Source organism: Camelina sativa, chromosome 20, assembly GCF_030686135.1.
Source record: "Camelina sativa cultivar CO46 ecotype springtype chromosome 20, ASM3068613v1".
Lineage (NCBI taxonomy): Eukaryota > Viridiplantae > Streptophyta > Magnoliopsida > Brassicales > Brassicaceae > Camelina > Camelina sativa.
This window is the reverse complement of record NC_141899.1, coordinates 19,336,178-19,354,365: the sequence shown is the minus strand read 5'-3', so window position 1 is coordinate 19,354,365 and position 18,188 is coordinate 19,336,178. Positions and strand designations below refer to the sequence as shown.

Below are 18,188 nucleotides of genomic sequence, written 5' to 3'. Positions count from 1 at the left end.
TATACCTAAATACAATTATTCAATAACAATTTACACTTATTTAATTTTATATTAAATAAAAATATACTAACTTAGTTTAAAATACAACACTAACATATATTTAACTTAGAAAATAGAATAACATATATATAAAATACATAACTAGTGTCATAAATTAAAATAGAAATAGAAAACTCATAAAAGCAAGTTGTTAACAAAATAAACTTAATACATCATAAACTAGTGATTAATAATCCGGTTTGAAATATCAGATGATGAAAATACTTGATTTCAAGAATTTCTTGCTCGACATAGACAAATCAAAAATAGAGATGCTCATTTCTTCACTTTGAAACGCTTTAATCTATGATTTGTAGGAAAAGTACACTAAAGATGGTGTTTAAACAAAAATGTATTAGTCATATGTTTTCTATTTATGAGATGTGATAAAAAAATTATTTTTCAAGTTTAATTTTCATAATATTTTAATTTATTGAATTTTTTCTTAAAATTAAAATAAGTGAAAATAATTTGTAGATTTTAAAACTAGATGGTTATATTAGAAATTAAGAACAAAATAAAAATATATAATAAACTTAAAATATTTTTTTTAGAGTAAGAAATACTGAAATAGAGTAAAACAACCACATACATAGTAGGAGGAACATTATCCAAACATAGTATTTTCCAAGCTAGGAAAATGGTCTAGGAGAAAGCCCAAAACAACCACATCATATTTAGGTCCAATAAGATAAGATTGTCTCTGAGATAGTGAGATGTGAAACAACAACAAATCACTGAAGAAAAGGAGAAAGCTGAGAAGGGAGTGTGAGAAGACGCGATTACGGCGAACAAGATGTGTCTCCGTTACTCCCTCTTTTTGATCCTCCTCTCTCTCATTTCATTCCAAGGTTCTGATTCCTGTTTATTTTATCAAGATTTACTTCTTCACATTGTCTGATGTGATAGAACATGATCTCTTTGTTTCAACCTAATCTCAATTTCTTCTATATAACTACTTGAATTGGATCTGTTCTTTTTTTCATGTTTTGTCACTGTACAGGTTTTGCTAAGAAGACGGCAGACGTGTCTGAATTGCAGATCGGGGTTAAGGTAAAGTAATTATTTATTTCCCGATCAGAAAATGACTAAATGAGCGATCTTAGTGTCATACTGTAAATGTGAATTTATAACAATTTGGTTTTGCTTGTTCTAAAAAAGCATTCTTTCTTTTGTCTTGTGGTGTGTTCTGTTCTGGTTTCTTCTTCTGATAGGTAGTAGAATATAGTTAGAGCGTATTTGACCATTTGTGTGTAGTTGAAGTGTTTGGATCTTGTCAGCAAATTTGCAAGATACTTGTATAGGAGAAATGTATATAACAATACAAGTTATCTCCTATAACTTGAGTTTTTTTTTTTTTTTTATTGGATTCAAAGATAATAAAGAGTTAGATGTTTATCTCTTATCATCTTTTTTTTTGGGTGGTCGCAGTTTAAGCCAAAAACGTGTGAAGTTCGGGCTCACAAAGGTGATAAGATCAAGGTGCATTATAGGGTAAGCTTGGCCAGGGTTTTGACAAAGTCGGATTCATTATTGTTATCACGCAGATGTTTGGTGTTGTGTAACTTGGTGTTGTGTGGCAGGGAAAACTTACTGATGGAACTGTATTCGATTCAAGTTTTGAAAGGGATGATCCGTTTGAGTTTCAACTAGGAAGTGGTCAGGTTATTAAAGGTTGTGACTTGGTTCAACCCACTTGCTTTTAGCTTTTGTTTGTCTCTCTCTTTTTTTTCTTTTTTTTTTTTTGGTTCCATTCTCTTAATTTCTGCAATGGTAAATAGTTATATTCTGTTTTGTTGCAGGTTGGGATCAGGGTTTGCTAGGAGCGTGTGTAGGTGAGAAGCGGAAGTTAAAGATACCCGCAAAACTTGGATATGGAGAACATGGCTCTCCGCCTACTATCCCCGGTATAAAATACGTTTCATCTATCAAACGTGTGTTCATGTTTTTGGAAAAATATGGTTTCTTTTTGACATTATAACTAAAAACAATCTTTGCAAATTTTCCAGGTGGTGCGACATTGATATTTGACACGGAGCTTATTGCGATAAATGAAAAACCAGCTGGCGGAGAAGAAAATGGAGGAGATGAAGACGGAGAGGGATATGGTGATGACGAGCTATGATTTCGGTCTCCGTTCTCCAACGCTTTTGCTTCAGAGTTGTCACTTCTCTGGATAATACGGTGAAACGGTTTATGAGCGTTTTTTTTTTTCTTCTTCTAGTGTTTCAGTACTTGAGTTTGGCTTTTAGGCGTAAAGACTGAGGATGATTGTTGTGGCGACTTTTAACTTTCTTTTTTCGATTTTATAATTGACTCATCCTTGGTTAAATTAGCCAAATCAAATTACATAGTTCGGCTTTATCGACAACGTCAATGATAGGATTAACCAGTTTGGAACACTAAGAACCTAGGTTGCACTGAAACGGGTACGGGAACAGGAATCGGGTACGGAAACAGGGACGAAAAACGGCAAAATAAAAATTAGTAGATACGGGTACGGTATGGGTACTTCAATAAACATAAGAAAATTATATATATAAATCTCAACATAAGTAATAATTATAACTATAAGTTTCAAAATAGAAGAAAATTAGTCTTAAATAACAATCAAAAACAGATCAAGAGAAATCAGAAAAGGTGAACTGGTGAAGATTGAAGAATATAAGGCACTAGACAGGGGTGCAGGGCAGTAAAATAGTCTTAAATCTAGTACACGTGAACTTGAAGAGATCAAGAGAAAACTAGAAGAGGTGAACTGGTGAAGATTGAAGAATATAAGGCACTAGATAGGGGCACAAGGCAGTGAATCGTTGATATAAAAACCTTATACCCTAGAATATACCCTTTAATTCCTTTTTTTTTTTGAGTTTTTCTATAGAAAATAGCCTATTCTGAAAAGGGGACACTTAAATTATCTTATAAACGACTCGGAGACGTCCCCGTATCTGTTTACTCCCGTTTCCTTTTTTGGTTGCCGTCTCTGCTTTCTTTGAAACGGTGGAGAAACGTTTCAGTGCTGTCCCCGTCAGGTATCCGTCCCCAAAACGAATCCGGGACGGGAGACGGCTGTCCGTAGGCGTCCCCGTGCATCATAGCTAAGAACTAGTTCTTGTGCGCTACTGCCAAACTCTTCCGGGTAGAATTTAGTATACCATCTAATCCAATGATCAATATATTGAATAACACTAAAATTCAAAAAAAAAACTCTACAAATGATCTGAATAACACTAGAATTTTATGAATTCATCAAATTCATTCAAACTTCTCTTTCGATATAGAAAAGAGAGAAAAAAATATTTAAATTATTATTATTTTTCTTTTCTTTTGGTTGAATTAATAAATCTTTCAAACAATGTATTTTTAATTTACTAATTCTAAAAGCTAAGACCCGCTCAAAGAAAAAGAAAAAAATTCACGCTAACGGTATCTGGAAACATCGGGACACATCTCTCTCTTTCAAAAATTATAATGAAAACAGAATTCTCTAGAAACCCCCACAAAACACAGTCTCTTCTCTCTATAAAAACTCATCACGGTTTCTCAATCGGTCTCATCTTTGTCAACACTTTCGTTACGCTCTCTTTGTAATTCGATTTCGCTCTCATCTTGTCAACTTTGATCAGAAAATGGAAGACGATTTCGACATGCAGCAGTTTCCGGCAGAAGAACCGGAGGAGATGGATATGGATCTCCCAGACGGCGATGAAGCTGACTCGGCTCCTTATTTGAAGATCGGCGAGGAGAAGGAGATCGGGAAATCAGGATTGAAGAAGAAGCTTGTTAAGGAAGGTGAAAAATGGGATACGCCTGAGAACGGAGATGAAGTTGAAGGTGTATTTGAATCACTTAGTCCTATATGTTCATGTATTTGTTCTGATCTGATGATATAGGAGTGATCATGTTCTGAGATTGATTTCTTTTGCAGTACATTACACGGGAACTTTGTTGGACGGGACCAAGTTTGATTCAAGCCGTGACAGAGGAACTCCTTTCAAATTTACTCTTGGCCATGGTAAAGTTTTGTGTTTCGTGGAAGTTGTTTGCTGTTATCTGCTTTTAGATTAAGCTTTTGGATGGTGTAGTGATGCTTGACCATATGTGGGAAGCTTCTTTCTGGTGAATCGATCTGTAGGCTGTAGTCACTTTTGAGGTTGGTTTTGTGTGTGGATTTGTGGTTATTTTTGTTCAAGTTGAGAGTACTGTTCTGTGATATCTCTTGTGAAGCAGTGTGTAACGTTTTGATCTGTAGCTGTTGTTCAAGTTGATCACGCCAACAACCTTTCGCTTATACATAGTTCTTAGGTTTCAAGTATGGTTCAATGTATGCCATAGATTATATTATTATCTTGTCTTTTGAGTTCTGAATTTCTTTGGTCTTGATTGGTTAGGACATGTGATAAAAGGATGGGACATAGGGATTAAGACAATGAAGAAAGGTGAAAATGCTGTCTTCACCATACCTCCTGAGTTGGCTTATGGAGAAACTGGTTCACCTCCAACCATTCCTCCCAACGCCACTCTTCAATTTGATGTGGAGTTGATATCATGGAGGAGTGTTAAGGATGTATGTGGTGATGGTGGGGTGTTTAAGAAAACAATTCTGGAAGGAGAAAAATGGGAGAAGCCAAAGGATCTTGATGAAGTTTACGGTGTGTTTTCTTTTGATACATGAATTTACTGTGGGACATAAGCTTGTAGGAATTGGTTCTTATTGATTTAACGGTATTGATATTGCTGCAGTGAAGTATGAAGCTCGGCTGGAGGATGGCACCATTGTTGGAAAGTCTGATGGTGCAGAGTTCACTGTCAAGGAGGGTTAGTATTATATTTCCTTATCCGGATGGTAATGTTGTTATACGCAACTGGAATAAGGATCTGATATACTTTTCGTGAAATAGGCTATTTATGCCCTGCACTTGCGAAGGCTGTCAAAACCATGAAAAGAGGGGAGAAGGTTCTTCTAACTGTGAAGCCACAATGTGAGTTTCTTCTAATTGGTGTTTGTCCTTTGTTTGCGGCGATGCAGTGAATTTAGATATGGTCTGACTTGTTTATTTGCCTGATACAGATGGCTTTGGGGAAATTGGAAGACCAGCTTCTGATGGTTGTCAAGCTGCAATCCCACCAAATGCGACCCTTGAGATTGATCTTGAGTTGGTTTCTTGGAAGACTGTGGTGGAAGTGACTGATGACAAAAAGGTCATTAAGAAAATACTGAAAGAAGGAGAAGGATATGAGCGTCCCAATGAAGGAGCAGTTGTCAAATGTTAGTATCTTTAAAGAGACTGATATGAAAAGCTTATATATGCTATATTAAGTTGTGTAATCTGATAACCTAGTTATGCTGTTTTGTTGCAGTGAAGTTGATTGGTAAACTTCAAGATGGGACTGTGTTCTTGAAGAAAGGTCATGAAGAAGAGGAGCCATTTGAGTTCAAAACTGATGAAGGTACATACATATATAGAACCTGAAATCTTGTTTTCTTTTTGTACTTTGCATCTCACGAACTATGATATTAAAGTGACAGAGGATTGTGTTTTGTGCAGAACAAGTAATTGAAGGGCTCGAAAAAGCTGTGATGGGCATGAAGAAGGGTGAGGTGGCATTCATCATGATACCACCGGAGTATGCTTTTGGTTCTTCTGAATCAAAGCAGGAGCTGGCTGTCATACCACCAAACTCAACTGTATCCTACGAGGTCGAGCTGGTATTCTTTATCAAGGTGGGAACGCTTCTGAGTGTTACCTCTTTCTTCATGATCAAGGTTATTGGTGGCTAAAGGGTGTCATCTTCATCTGAATTGATGCAGGAGAAAGAGTCTTGGGACATGAACACACAGGAGAAAATAGAAGCCGCTGGCAAGAAGAAGGAAGAAGGAAATGCACTGTTCAAGGCTGGAAAATATGCAAGAGCTTCAAAAAGATACGAGAGGGTCTGGCTTGATCCTTGTGCCTCCACAATGTTTTATATATTTGGGTTCAGAACTAATATCAGATTTTGGTTGCAGGGTGTCAAGTACATAGAATATGACTCAACTTTTGATGAAGAGGAGAAAAAGAAAGCAAAAGCTTTGAAGATTGCCTGTAACCTGAACAATGCAGCTTGCAAGCTAAAACTGAAAGACTACAAGGAGGCTGCAAAATTGTCCACAAAGGTAAATTAAAATATTTCAGTCAGTAATTTTGGATATTGTAATTAGAGAAGATGAGATAAATGTAAAGAATGAAACAAATGTGTGTATAGGTGTTGGAGATGGATGGTAGAAATGTGAAGGCGATGTATAGGAGAGCACATGCGTACATGGAGACAGCTGATCTCGATTTGGCTGAGCTTGATATCAAGAAAGCTCTTGAAATTGATCCAGACAACAAGTGAGTATAGTTTTTATTGGTTCTTAATTTGTCTTTTTTTTTTCCTCCCAGCTGTAATGTATTCTAACATGTATGTTTCTCCAGGGAGGTGAAGATCGAATATAAGAAGTTGAAGGAGAAAGTGAAAGAGTACAACAAGAAAGATGCTAAATTCTACAGCAACATGTTATCGAAATTGTTGGAGCCACACGTAAGTAGCGTTAATAGGGAAAAACTAGCCTTTGTTGAACTGATAACAAATAATTCATGTTTGTAATAACTGTTGTGATTTGTGCAGAAAGGAGCTCAGAAAGAAGCACAAGCGATGAGTATTGACACCAAGGCTTAAGTTTGCAAAATTCTTAGAGTAGCGTTCATCCCAAAAAGTAATAGTTGAAATCTATGAATTTCTGTGTTACCTTTTGTATTCTTGGTGTTGTCTCTTTACTCTGTTGAAATAAAAATATAAAACAGACTTGTAATAAACAAGAATCCGCTCCAAGTACTTTAAGAATCTTTTAAGGGTTTGGCTTGGACCAATTCGTATTGGAGACCCGTGCTGTCAATAAACAGTTGTTTATACAATAACAAGTCCTGAAACAGTTGTGGCATAAGAGATGTTAAATCCAACTCTGACTAAAGCCAAGTCCTGAAACGGTTGTGGCATAAGTACCATTCCTAGTTTGTCAAGTTCATTAAATCCTGAATCAGAGGAATATCTTTGGATGTTTGTTGGATCAACCGGAGGTTTTGATCCAGTATATGCGACTAGATCGGCCACAGACATGGTGTTCTCAATCGGAACATATGGGACTATGAAGGGGAAGAGTCGTAGAGCTGGGATGATGTTTAAGATAGACATGACACCGCCATACCGGGTATATATCAGTAAGTTAGCTTGTACAAAGAACATCGTTAATAAATGAACGAAACAGAAGAGAGTGAACGAGTAGAATGGAAGGGTGCTAAGCTTGCACAAAACAAACAACGTGGAATCCAAACCTAACAAAATATTCTAGAAGTTTATTTGACGCATTGTTATTGTGTAAAAAGATAGCAAAAATGAAAATGATCAAACAAATGGTATTTTTAAAAATGGATATCTATAAAAAAAAGTATTTGGGGTGAAGTGATCTTAGTGCAGTGGCCAAAGGTAAGTTTTTAATGCATAAGGTACCATCACACCCGGGATCGAGTCCCGTTCCCTACGAATGTAGGGATTAGGCTAATGGGCCGGCCTGTTGTGGCCCAATGGTTGAAAAAAAAAAGTATTTGGGAAAAAAACTTAAAAATACCTCATCTAATTTTTATTTGGACAAATAATACTTCATTTTTTTTGGTTGGAAAAATAATACCTTATTTAATTAATCAATATTGATTAATATCTCAACTTCTAAATGTTGTAAGTTTTATACCTAGCACATGTGTTATTATTTGAGAATTATAATTTTGACCTTAAAAATAAAGTTTTTTTTTTCTTTTTTTTTACAACAAAATCGAACCATATTAGCTCAAACAAAGTTTAATATACTCCCTCCATTCTAATTTAGTTGTCGTTCTAGGATTTAATTTTTGTTTCATATTAGTTGTCGTTTTAGATTTTCAATGCAGATGTTTGATGAATATTCCAATCTTATCCCTGCTGTTTTAAAGTTTCAACCAATGAAAAATTTATAAAATATACTAATAAAGGGCAAAACATAAAATTTAATAGGTTCTTTAATTTGTGTGCAAAAACCTTAAATGACAGTTAAACTAGAACGGAGGGAGTATTTATTTTAGATAAAATTTATAAAACAGAAAAAAATAAAAAACAAAAAGAAAAACAGGCCGAGAACGTCGTCTTCTTTGTCGTGCTTCTTCTCTGAGAACCTGCTGTGTAGATTTGTGTTCATTTTCTTCACCAAAACCAAAAATTGTAATTAGATTTCATAAAAATTCTCCATGGATTTGTTTTCTCTTTCAAATTGAAGAGGAAAGGCGCAAAAACAAGATGTCGGAATTAAACTAAAATTTATAGATCTAACAATTGTAGACATAAAACAGAAGATAAATATATATGATTGTAGGTATGTAGCGATTTGCCCAATTTGAGTTCGGATTTGTTGTATGGGTATGCCCAGTTTTCCCAAAGCTTAAATCTTTGTTAATATTATTGTCGGTGGTTCTTAATGGAAACAAATCATGAAAATAAAAATTTCTGGGTTTTTGTTTCAGCATGTGACGGTGATAATTCTGGCAACCTACGAGTTAGAGTCAAGTCTCTTCACCTTCACCATCATCAAAGAATCGTGACCAGAGGAGAAAACATGTATAAGACCTAGCTCTCGTCCTCGTAAGCTACCACCGCCGAGTCAGCCACTTCCGATGTGGACTCCACCGTTGAGTCAAACATTTTTTTTTCTTTTTTTTTTCTATTTTATTTAAAACAGAAAATTATTTTTCAGGTCAAAATTGTAATTCTCAAATAATAACACACGTGCTAGGTATAAAACTTACAACATTTAAAAGTTGAGATATTAATCAACATCTATACTATTAATTGGAGAGCACACTTAGGCATAAAAAAAAAAAAAACATAACATATATCCACGTTGCCAAACAGACCAACTTACTTACATAATTAAAAATAAAAAATTAAAAAATATATGGTAAACAAAAACTGTTAGTCGAAAATATAATATTTATGGAAACAGTAATTACGAAATTAATTATAAAATAAAAATTATCCGATATTTTTGGAAATATTTTGAAGTTGTTACCATAAAAACAAAATTATTAAATTTGAAATTGTATAGATAACGTAAATATATTTATTTTGGTTCTAGATTTTGAGATATTTATAGAAATCTAATTTAATATTTGAATATGATCTTTTATTTGTTTTGACTTTAAATAATTTTACAAGGACACAAAGGTATTTATGCAAGCAAAATTCACACAACTAATTTAGCCGGAAAGTTAAAGACAAGGAAAGAAAACAGATTTCTTTATTAATCAAAATAAGTTTAAATATTACAAATAAATTTCAACTGGCTTAGGTAGCATGTTAAAACTTGAAATCTAATTGGAATCTTATAAATTTTTGCATATTTTTATATGGACTGGTAAATGATTGTCTAAATATAATCATAGTTCTTTTAAGACATATTCTAATTAACACAAATGAATAAAATGATGGGAAAATTATAAAAAAAGAGCTTTTTCTAAACATTTGTCCATATACACTTTTTTTTAAGATTGTCAATGTGATGAAAATGCCCCTACTAATAGATATAGTGAAGTTTTTAGGAGTTTAAACCAAAAAACAAACAGTAAATACATGTTAGTATACAACTGTGTAAAAAAAATTGAAAAAATGTTTTTGGTGTCAAAAATCAGTTTGTAAATTGATGATTTCTGGTCTAAATTGTTCAGAAAAGACTTTCTACGATTTTTTAAAGTTCTGAACATTTAGATTATTCATTCTATAGTTTGTACGAAGTTTAGACGAAAAATTTGTTCTAAAAACTTCAGAAACTGAATTTTGTATGTTCTACCAAATTAAGAATATGTATTCTACATTTTCTTCATTCTTCATCAATTCAGAATATATCATCCATGTTTTACAATGTATACTAAAAGAAGTAGAAGATATATCATAAACATTTTAGAATTTATAATCGGTAAAATTTAGAATACCATAGAAATAGAAAAAAAATAAATTAAATAAGGAAAGTGAATATTTTTTGAAGCGACCAATTTCCGGCGAAGTTTATCCCGTTACATGCTGAGGTTGAAGCTTTCCTCTAGGCGATGCGCTGAATGATTGGACACGACTTCCGGGATGTAGTTTTCCTTACCGACTGCTCAGACTTGGTGAAGATGGTGTCTTCTCCTACTGATTGGCCAGCATTTGCAACATACCTCGACGACATTCAGATGGACAGGGAGGAATTTTCTTCCTTTTCTTTGCTTTATGTTCCACGACAAGCTAATGTACGCGCGGATTCTTTAGCACGCCAAGCGCGTGTGTCCCTGCATCATGTTTTATTTGTAGACGATTTACCTCAAAATTGGCTCGTTTGAGCTGATTTCTTTTGTTGACAAAAAAAAAAGAATATTTTTTGAATAATCTTAATTTATGGTTACGATTCTGTATTTATTTTTTGAATAATCTTAATTTATGGTTACGATTCTGTATTTATTGTTTATATATGTTCTAATATATTTTAGAGTGTGTATTCTAAATTATTTAGAAGAAAGACAAACAGAAAAAATTGACATTCGACATAACTTATGATGTCGTGATCGGTTGTTTACCATATCTTCCACCTTCCACGAAAATTTCACTTGCCTGTTTATGATGCAAATCTACGTTACTTGTGGTGTATGGACACTGGATGCCAACAAGGAGTAGAGATTTATTGATGATGAAGAAAAACGTGTTAGATTACTGACTTTGCAACCCACTACGTCTCTTGAAGAGTTGAAGGTGATGGTTTCAGAAGACTATGAAATAGAGCAAAGTATGTTTGATGTGGAATTCAGTTATTTACCAACAGAGGTTAAAGTTGATTCTCCTCCCGTTGTATTGACAAATGATAAATGAATGAAAAAATTTCTTGCATATCTGAAAAGGAAAAATATGATTCGGTTGTGTGTTACGTTCAAAAGAGTAGTTGATGATGATAGGAGTAAAGCCCAGTTCGATCTGAATAAGGTCCCACATGATACAAGTGATGGTGATGATGTGGGAGTTGATGTGGGAAAATCAGTAGCTATTATTTCAAGGAATTCCCATAAGCCGACTAATGATGTATTAGAAAAGCCTATTGATGCTAATCTTGGTGATGCTGCTGGTTCAAAGTTGGAAGATTCAATGGCAACAAAGGGTGAATATTTTAGCAGTAAGGAAGCTTTACAGGCTACTATGGAAATGTGTGCAATGAAATATAACTGCGACTACAGGATTACAAAATCTGATAAGAGATGGTGGTGTATACGCTGCATTGATAGTGCTTGTAATTGGCGTCTCCGGGCTGAGTGTTTACAAGTGTCTACATATTTCAAAATCAACAAGTTTGTGGGTAACCATACATGTGCTCCTTAAAAAAAAACACATTTTGTAGGACTCCATCTGCAAGAACAATTGGACATCTCATTAAGCAAAGCTATGAGGGTGTGAAGGAAGGTCCTAAACCGATTGATATAATTAATATTATTCATTCAAGGTACGGCTGCAACCTAACATATCACCAAGCTTGGGAGTCTCGGGAGTATGCAATTAACGAAATTAGAGGAATTCCTGAGAAAAGTAATGCTAAGATACCAAAATACGTGCACATGCTACAAGAAGCGAATCCTGGTACGTTCACGAATTATAAAATTGACTTTGATGGAAGATTCAAATATCTATTTATTTCTTTTGGTCAATCAAGAAGAGGGTTCTACAAGGCAATGCGGAAAGTGATAGTAGTTGATGGTACATTTTTGAAGAATAAGTACAAAGGGGTTCTACTAGTTGCGACAGCTGTAGATGGTAACTCCAATTTGTATCCAATCGCATTTGGAATTGCTGATTCTGAGAATGATTGTTCATGGGAGTGGTTTTTTATGCAACTTAAGATGGTTATAGATGATGAAGAAGGTTTATCATTTGTGTCAGATAGACATACATCGATTGCAAAATCAATTGGAAACATCTATCCATTGGCTAAACATGGTATTTGCATCCACCACTTGATTAGTAATGTGATAACATATAATAAGGGCATATGGTTGCAAAAGCATCAAAAGCTTATAGATTTTCTGAGTTTGAGAAAGATTTTGCGCGAATTAACAATATTAGTCCTGCTATTGGAAGTTATCTAGAGGAGGCTGATGTGAGAAAATGGGCTCGCTGTCATTTTCCGGATTATAGATATGACATTAACACCAACAATGCAGCTGAGTCAATCAATGCAGCTTTGAGGACACCCAGAGAGTATCCAATAATTCCTTTGTTAGACAGCATCAGAGAAATGATGACTCACTGGTTTTATGAGAGTAGAGAGTTAAGTGCAAAACAAAAAGATCTTTTAATTGTTGAGGTGGAGAAAAAGATTTCAAAAAGAATAGAGAAAGGTAAATTCATGAACGGTTATCGGATGAGCAGATCCATGTTGCAGGTTAAAGCTAATGGAGTAGACTACATTGTTGACTTAGAAAGAAGGATTTGTTCATGTGTAAAGTTCAGCATAGGAAAAATCCCTTGTAGACATGCTATAAAAGGAGCTTTTGATATAGGCAAGGATCTACATCCTTATGCTGATGATGTGTACACCATTACCGCATGGAGATCGCATTATGAGGAAACTATTAATCCAATAAGTGTTCCTGAAGAAGAATGGCGAGTCCCACAACATGTTGAAGATACAAAAGTTCGACCACCTGAAACAAGAAGACATCCTGGACGGCGAAGAAAAAGAAGATATGAATCCGCTGAAGAGAACATAAAATCATCACAAAACTCACAAGGGTCAAAGAGACATAAGTGTAGGCGCTGTGGCAAAGAAGGGCATAACAAAACGACATGTGATATCGTGATATAACAATGGTTTGTGCATCAACTTAAGATTCATGTTTTTGATACCATCTTTAGTGGATTTCATTTATATTTACGATACTCTTTTTGTTTTCAGGTAGTCTCTGGGTTGTGTTTCACAACAGAGGAGTTGTGAAGAATGATGGTGTTTGATGGTTTTGATTTTAGATTAATATAAGACTCATGTGTTTTGAAATTCCTTGATGGTTTTGATTTTTGGTCGCATATAAGACTCATGTGTTTTGAAATTCCTTGATGGTTTTGATTTTAGATTAACATAAGACTCATGTGTTTTGAAATTCCTTGATGGTGTTTTCTTTCCATCCAATTTTCATTAAAACCAGGGTACAAGAAAAAACAGATTACTAAAAGTATGATTTAAGAACAAGAAAACTATGACTACTAATCATTTAGATGCAAACAGGAACTTGAAAAAAAAAACACAGGAAAAACGAGATACGACTAATAAAACCAAACGAGATACGACATGTATTAAGAAAAAAAACTGTACTTTGGTTCTTACTTGTATCAGATTCTGATGGTGCTTTTGTTGAGGACATTGACATTTGTGAGTTATAATCAGAACATGCTCTGAGCCATGGACAAGTTTCCTGAACTAAGAAGATCAAAAATAGAAATCGAGTTTTTTAAAAAACTATATAACCTTATGAAACTAAGGAATCATAAAAACCAACATTTCCAATTTGACATAGAGTTTTTAAAAAATTACATAAGCTTATGAAAGTAATAAACTATAATAATCAACATGAAAAAAATTGAGATCGAGTAAAAAATCAGGGTTCAAATCTGGACATGATCGCAAGAAACTAATGCATCATATCTGACATATCTATAAATCATGATCGCAAGATACAAATAGAGTAAACAAATTGGCATAATCGCAAGAAACTAATGAATCATAATAATCAACATGCTAACATATTTAGACATGATAACTGGTTTCAAAAAAAATTTGTTGCAACAAAGTTCTAACCTGAGTTCACTGACTTCCCAATTTTGATTCTTTCCACCTCATCCTGTAGAAATTACAGAAAATGAAAAACTTAAACCAGTAGTAGCAACATTTTCTACCATCAAGCATTCAATAAATCCATATGATTTATGCAAACTTTTTCAAACACAGCTAAAAGCAAGAGATTTATGCAAACTTTTTCACTAACGATCTAAATGATGATAAAAATAAAACAACGTTACAATCTGTTGTTGCTACAACTGTGGATACGCTTCAGTCAACAACGTAATCGCTCATATCACCCTACTTAGAATCAAACAATCTAAGAAAAAGAAAAAACGAAGAACTCATAAGAAAAAGCAAGAGATTTATGCAAACTTTTTCACTAACCCAGAAGGAAAATCAAACATAAGAACGTCAAAAATCCCAAAAAGTGCAAAGCTCTAGTTAACCTTATCGTTCACAAAAAGTGTTCACGACTGTTCCGATCATCACTCTTGTTCTTGTTAACTACCTTAATCGATCTTGTTTCATCAAACCTGGTCCACAATTTTTCTTTTAAAGTCAATATAATACTAAAAATAAAACAAACGAAGAGCTTCAACTTCATCATATTCACATTTTTAAGTAAAATCATTGAAATTTTTTGTAAAAAACTTATATTTACACAAATCTGGACTGAAAATCAATTTTTTTAAAAATGACATAAGCTAATGAAACTAAGACATCATAATAAGATTAAACAAGGACAAAATTTAAACATGCAAAAAAAATTACACAAATTAACATACCTAATTCGATCGACAAGGAGCAACGGAGAAGAGAAATCCAACCGGATTGACCTTGAGATACTGAAGAGGAGACCACCAAAACGACTAAGAAGCCGATGGATAGAAGGCGGAAGACAGTGAAGATGGATAGACGACGGAAGACGGTGAAGAAATCGAATCGGCGGAAGATGGTGAAGATGGAGAGAGATGGCGACGATAGAGAGAGACGACGGTGAGATGGTCAAGATGGAGAGAGACGACGGTGAGATGGTGATGATGGTGAGAGACGACGGTGAGATGGTGACGATGGTGAGATACGGCGGAAGGGTTTTGTCTCAATTAGCCCTTTCGGGAATTTTTTAACCTTAATTATTTTCTTACTTTGTCGAGACAAAGAGAAATTTTTCTTAATTTGGCAAGACCCATTACGACAAATTAGGCCCACTCAATGGAGCCCCAAAATTATTTTGATTATTTTGATTAATTTTGCTGTTTTCTTAATTTCAGGAGATAAAAAATCTACAGATTTTATCTGAAAATAGAATTAAGGGTATAATTGGCTATTTTTATATCATAAAACCTATTTAACCAAACTCTTCAAAAAAAAGTATAGATGGACAAAAGTTGGGAAAAAACTCATTTTTTATAATTTTCCCTAAAATTATTATTGTAATGTAATGAAAAGGATTACAATTTAGAATAAGTATTAACTACTATGAAAAAAAAAAAAAAAACATAAAGATATAGCAAATCTCAATTAGTAGTAACTAATATTGTTTTGAAAAAATGAGAATTGTTAAAAAAAGATTTGCTAACCGCATCATTTTTGTGGTTTGATTTTTCTTCCTTCAACCGTGATATTTTCTTTCTCTCTTACGTTTTTTCCTTCTCCTCATATCTGTTCACTATATTCAATGAGTCGCTCATCAATGGTATTGCCCACACAAGCCACAAATTCCTCTTCAACGGTCCTAATCATCCCTTGCAAGTTACACATGTATTTTGGATGCAGTAGTTCTATTGTCATTCTATTACTTCTCTCTAGTGAATCAACAACATTACCTATTCTTTTTCCTTATATATAAGCTAAAACTGGTTTTATTTTCATCAGATGGATAGAGTACTTACTAAATTCTGTGATTTTACAGCAGATAATCGATTGGTTAAAATTCACAAGGTATACTGCCTATAAATACAAGAACCTAGACCACATATTTAATATATTGGATACAAAACGAGTGATAGTTGTTACTTCAAGAGTTGCTAAAAAAAATGAAATAAATTCGATGATAGAAGCATCTATTACCTATTGGACCATCCGATAGATGGTCCTAGATCATCATTTCCAACCATTTATAGGTTTACCGGAGTGTTCCCAACAATATTTGTGAGACTCAGAAATATAAATGGTGAGATGAAGTCGTGTGCTCTAGTTTAAAGTTTAAGGTTTAAGGTTTATAAATATTTTATTTAATTTTTAAATATAAATTAATTTAATTTAAATATAAATATATTCTCAGTTATATTTAATTTATATTAAATTTATAATTTATAACTGAGAATTAAATATAAATTTATAATTTATAATTTCATTTAATTTAATTTATAAATTTAAAATTTATAAATATATTCTCAGTTATATTTAATTTATAAATTTATATTTAATTCTCAGTTATAAATTATAAATTTATAATTTAAATATAAATTTATAAATTTATCAGTTATATTTGAGAGAAGAAGAAGAACCCTAGGATTTTTATTTTTCTCCTAATTCAAATTCATTTAATTGGGACTTAGATACCTTATAGGTTATAAAGGTAAATTTGTGTGTTATAACCGAGTATTGTTGTGGGATCAGTTGGTTAAGTCCTATGCTGTCTGTATCTGAGTACGTGGGTTTGACCCGCGGGAGTGGGGATTTCCACAATTTTTTTCGATTTCGATGGATGCTACCTTAGGTTTATATAAATAAGTTTGTATGATTCTTTCGAGAATTGTTGTGGGATAAACAGGTTAAGTCCTATGCTAAACACGGAAGAGGTTGTGGGTTTGAATCACCAGTGTGTGGATATTCCACAATTTTTTTTCGAAGAAAACAAAACGACCTCGTTTTTGCATTTTTGATGGCAGTCAATACACACGTGGACTCTGAGTCAGCATCTCTAACGGTTGACTTAAATCCGTTAACTTGGACTGTGAAATTGGCTCAATTTTGTAAGTATAGGTATGAAATTTGAAATGTCTTAGGGTACATGTATAAATTGGCACTCCTTATTTGTACAGGTAGCAATTCGCACTTTCGGAGTGTGTACGGGTATGAAATGGCCCTTTTCCCGCTCATTATATCGATGCAAACTGTAATTTACAAGTAAAGATAGTGTCATTTTGTGTTTTTCCTCCACGTTATTTGGGTATTGCATTGGCATGAAACTGATGGAGCTATTGAAAGCATGGGGTTTGGAAAAGAAAGTGTTTACCATTGCTATATAGAATGCATCTTCAAATAATAATATGTAAGGGGTTCTAAAGAGGCAACTTAGAAAAGATTTGGTGTGTACTGGGGAGTTTTTTTCACATAAGGTGTGCAACTGATATTATGCAATTTAGTTTTTATTATGCAATTTAGTATGTATTTAGCTCCTATTTAGCATTGCTTAGAGTTAGATTCTCATGTTTTTTTTTTTTTTTTGAAAAAGGGCTTTCTATTAATTGCAAAAGAGAAAAGAAAATATTACAAAAGCCCAGCCCGGCTTTAGTTAGTTTAAGAGGCCTAAGCCCAGCAACAATTGAAACACATGTAAAAAGATCTTAGAGTGAACCTAGGGAGCTAGGGTTGAGCAGTCTAGGTGATGGAATAGTAATCGTCACTGATGCAGTGGAAGACGATGAGAGAGTTGAGAACCATAGTTGAAGCATGAGTGAAGAGACAGACGGATTTGTGGCTCGGAAGGAATCAATCCGGTTTCGGATAGTAGAGTCGATAAGCTTGAAAGTAGATTCAACCGATCTGAAATTTTGGCGATGAAGACGAGTGTTTCTTTCATTCCAGAGGGTATATAAGGAGCATTGCCAAGCCAGTAAGCATAATCGTTGGTGTTCCTTGGGTCCTCGCAGTGAGCTCATTTGTTCCAGATTTGCATCCCAGTTCCTGCATGGTTGAAGTGTACATCTTGCGGCAATTTGGGACCAGACTGACCAAGAGTAGTGACAGTTGAAGAATAAGTGGTTCCAGCTTTCATCACAGGAGTTGCAGAGAAGACAGCGGGGGTCTGTTTGAAATCCCCAGCCAAGCAACCGAGCCCTAGTCCGGCAACGGTTTAAGGTGAACAACCAAGTTAAGAAGCTATGCCTAGGTATCCCTCCTTTGTTCCAGACAGCTCGTCGCCAAGGCACTAAAGCAGATTGGTTGACGATGCAATCATAGACCCGTCTCGTTGAGTACTTCTGGTAAATCTTGCCTTGCATTTCCCATTCATAGTGGTCTTCTT

General features: G+C 34.2%; 3 protein-coding genes across 3 annotated transcripts; all 3 read left to right on the top strand.

Annotated features, from left to right (window-relative positions):
* The first annotated feature begins 627 nt into the window (after positions 1–627).
* Positions 628–2,371, top strand: LOC104770913 (peptidyl-prolyl cis-trans isomerase FKBP15-2). Its single transcript, XM_010495386.3, has 6 exons — positions 628–890; positions 1,043–1,092; positions 1,471–1,533; positions 1,623–1,713; positions 1,842–1,946; positions 2,049–2,371. Exons 1-6 carry the CDS (start codon positions 836–838, stop codon positions 2,162–2,164), a joined length of 480 nt encoding a protein of 159 aa, XP_010493688.1. The 5' UTR covers positions 628–835; the 3' UTR covers positions 2,165–2,371.
* A 1,065-nt stretch (positions 2,372–3,436) lies between these two features.
* LOC104770912 (peptidyl-prolyl cis-trans isomerase FKBP65) lies at positions 3,437–6,878 on the top strand. The gene is made up of 13 exons (XM_010495385.3): positions 3,437–3,873; positions 3,968–4,054; positions 4,431–4,691; positions 4,783–4,857; positions 4,941–5,021; positions 5,111–5,308; positions 5,401–5,490; positions 5,589–5,764; positions 5,852–5,974; positions 6,050–6,196; positions 6,286–6,413; positions 6,498–6,603; positions 6,691–6,878. The coding sequence occupies exons 1-13, from the start codon at positions 3,669–3,671 to the stop codon at positions 6,739–6,741; spliced, it is 1,728 nt and encodes a 575-aa protein (XP_010493687.1). The 5' UTR covers positions 3,437–3,668; the 3' UTR covers positions 6,742–6,878.
* A 4,141-nt stretch (positions 6,879–11,019) lies between these two features.
* LOC104772544 (uncharacterized) lies at positions 11,020–13,110 on the top strand. Its single transcript, XM_087503874.1, has 4 exons — positions 11,020–11,453; positions 11,504–12,096; positions 12,162–12,947; positions 13,055–13,110. The coding sequence occupies exons 1-4, from the start codon at positions 11,020–11,022 to the stop codon at positions 13,108–13,110; spliced, it is 1,869 nt and encodes a 622-aa protein (XP_087360000.1).
* The last annotated feature ends 5,078 nt before the right edge of the window (positions 13,111–18,188 follow it).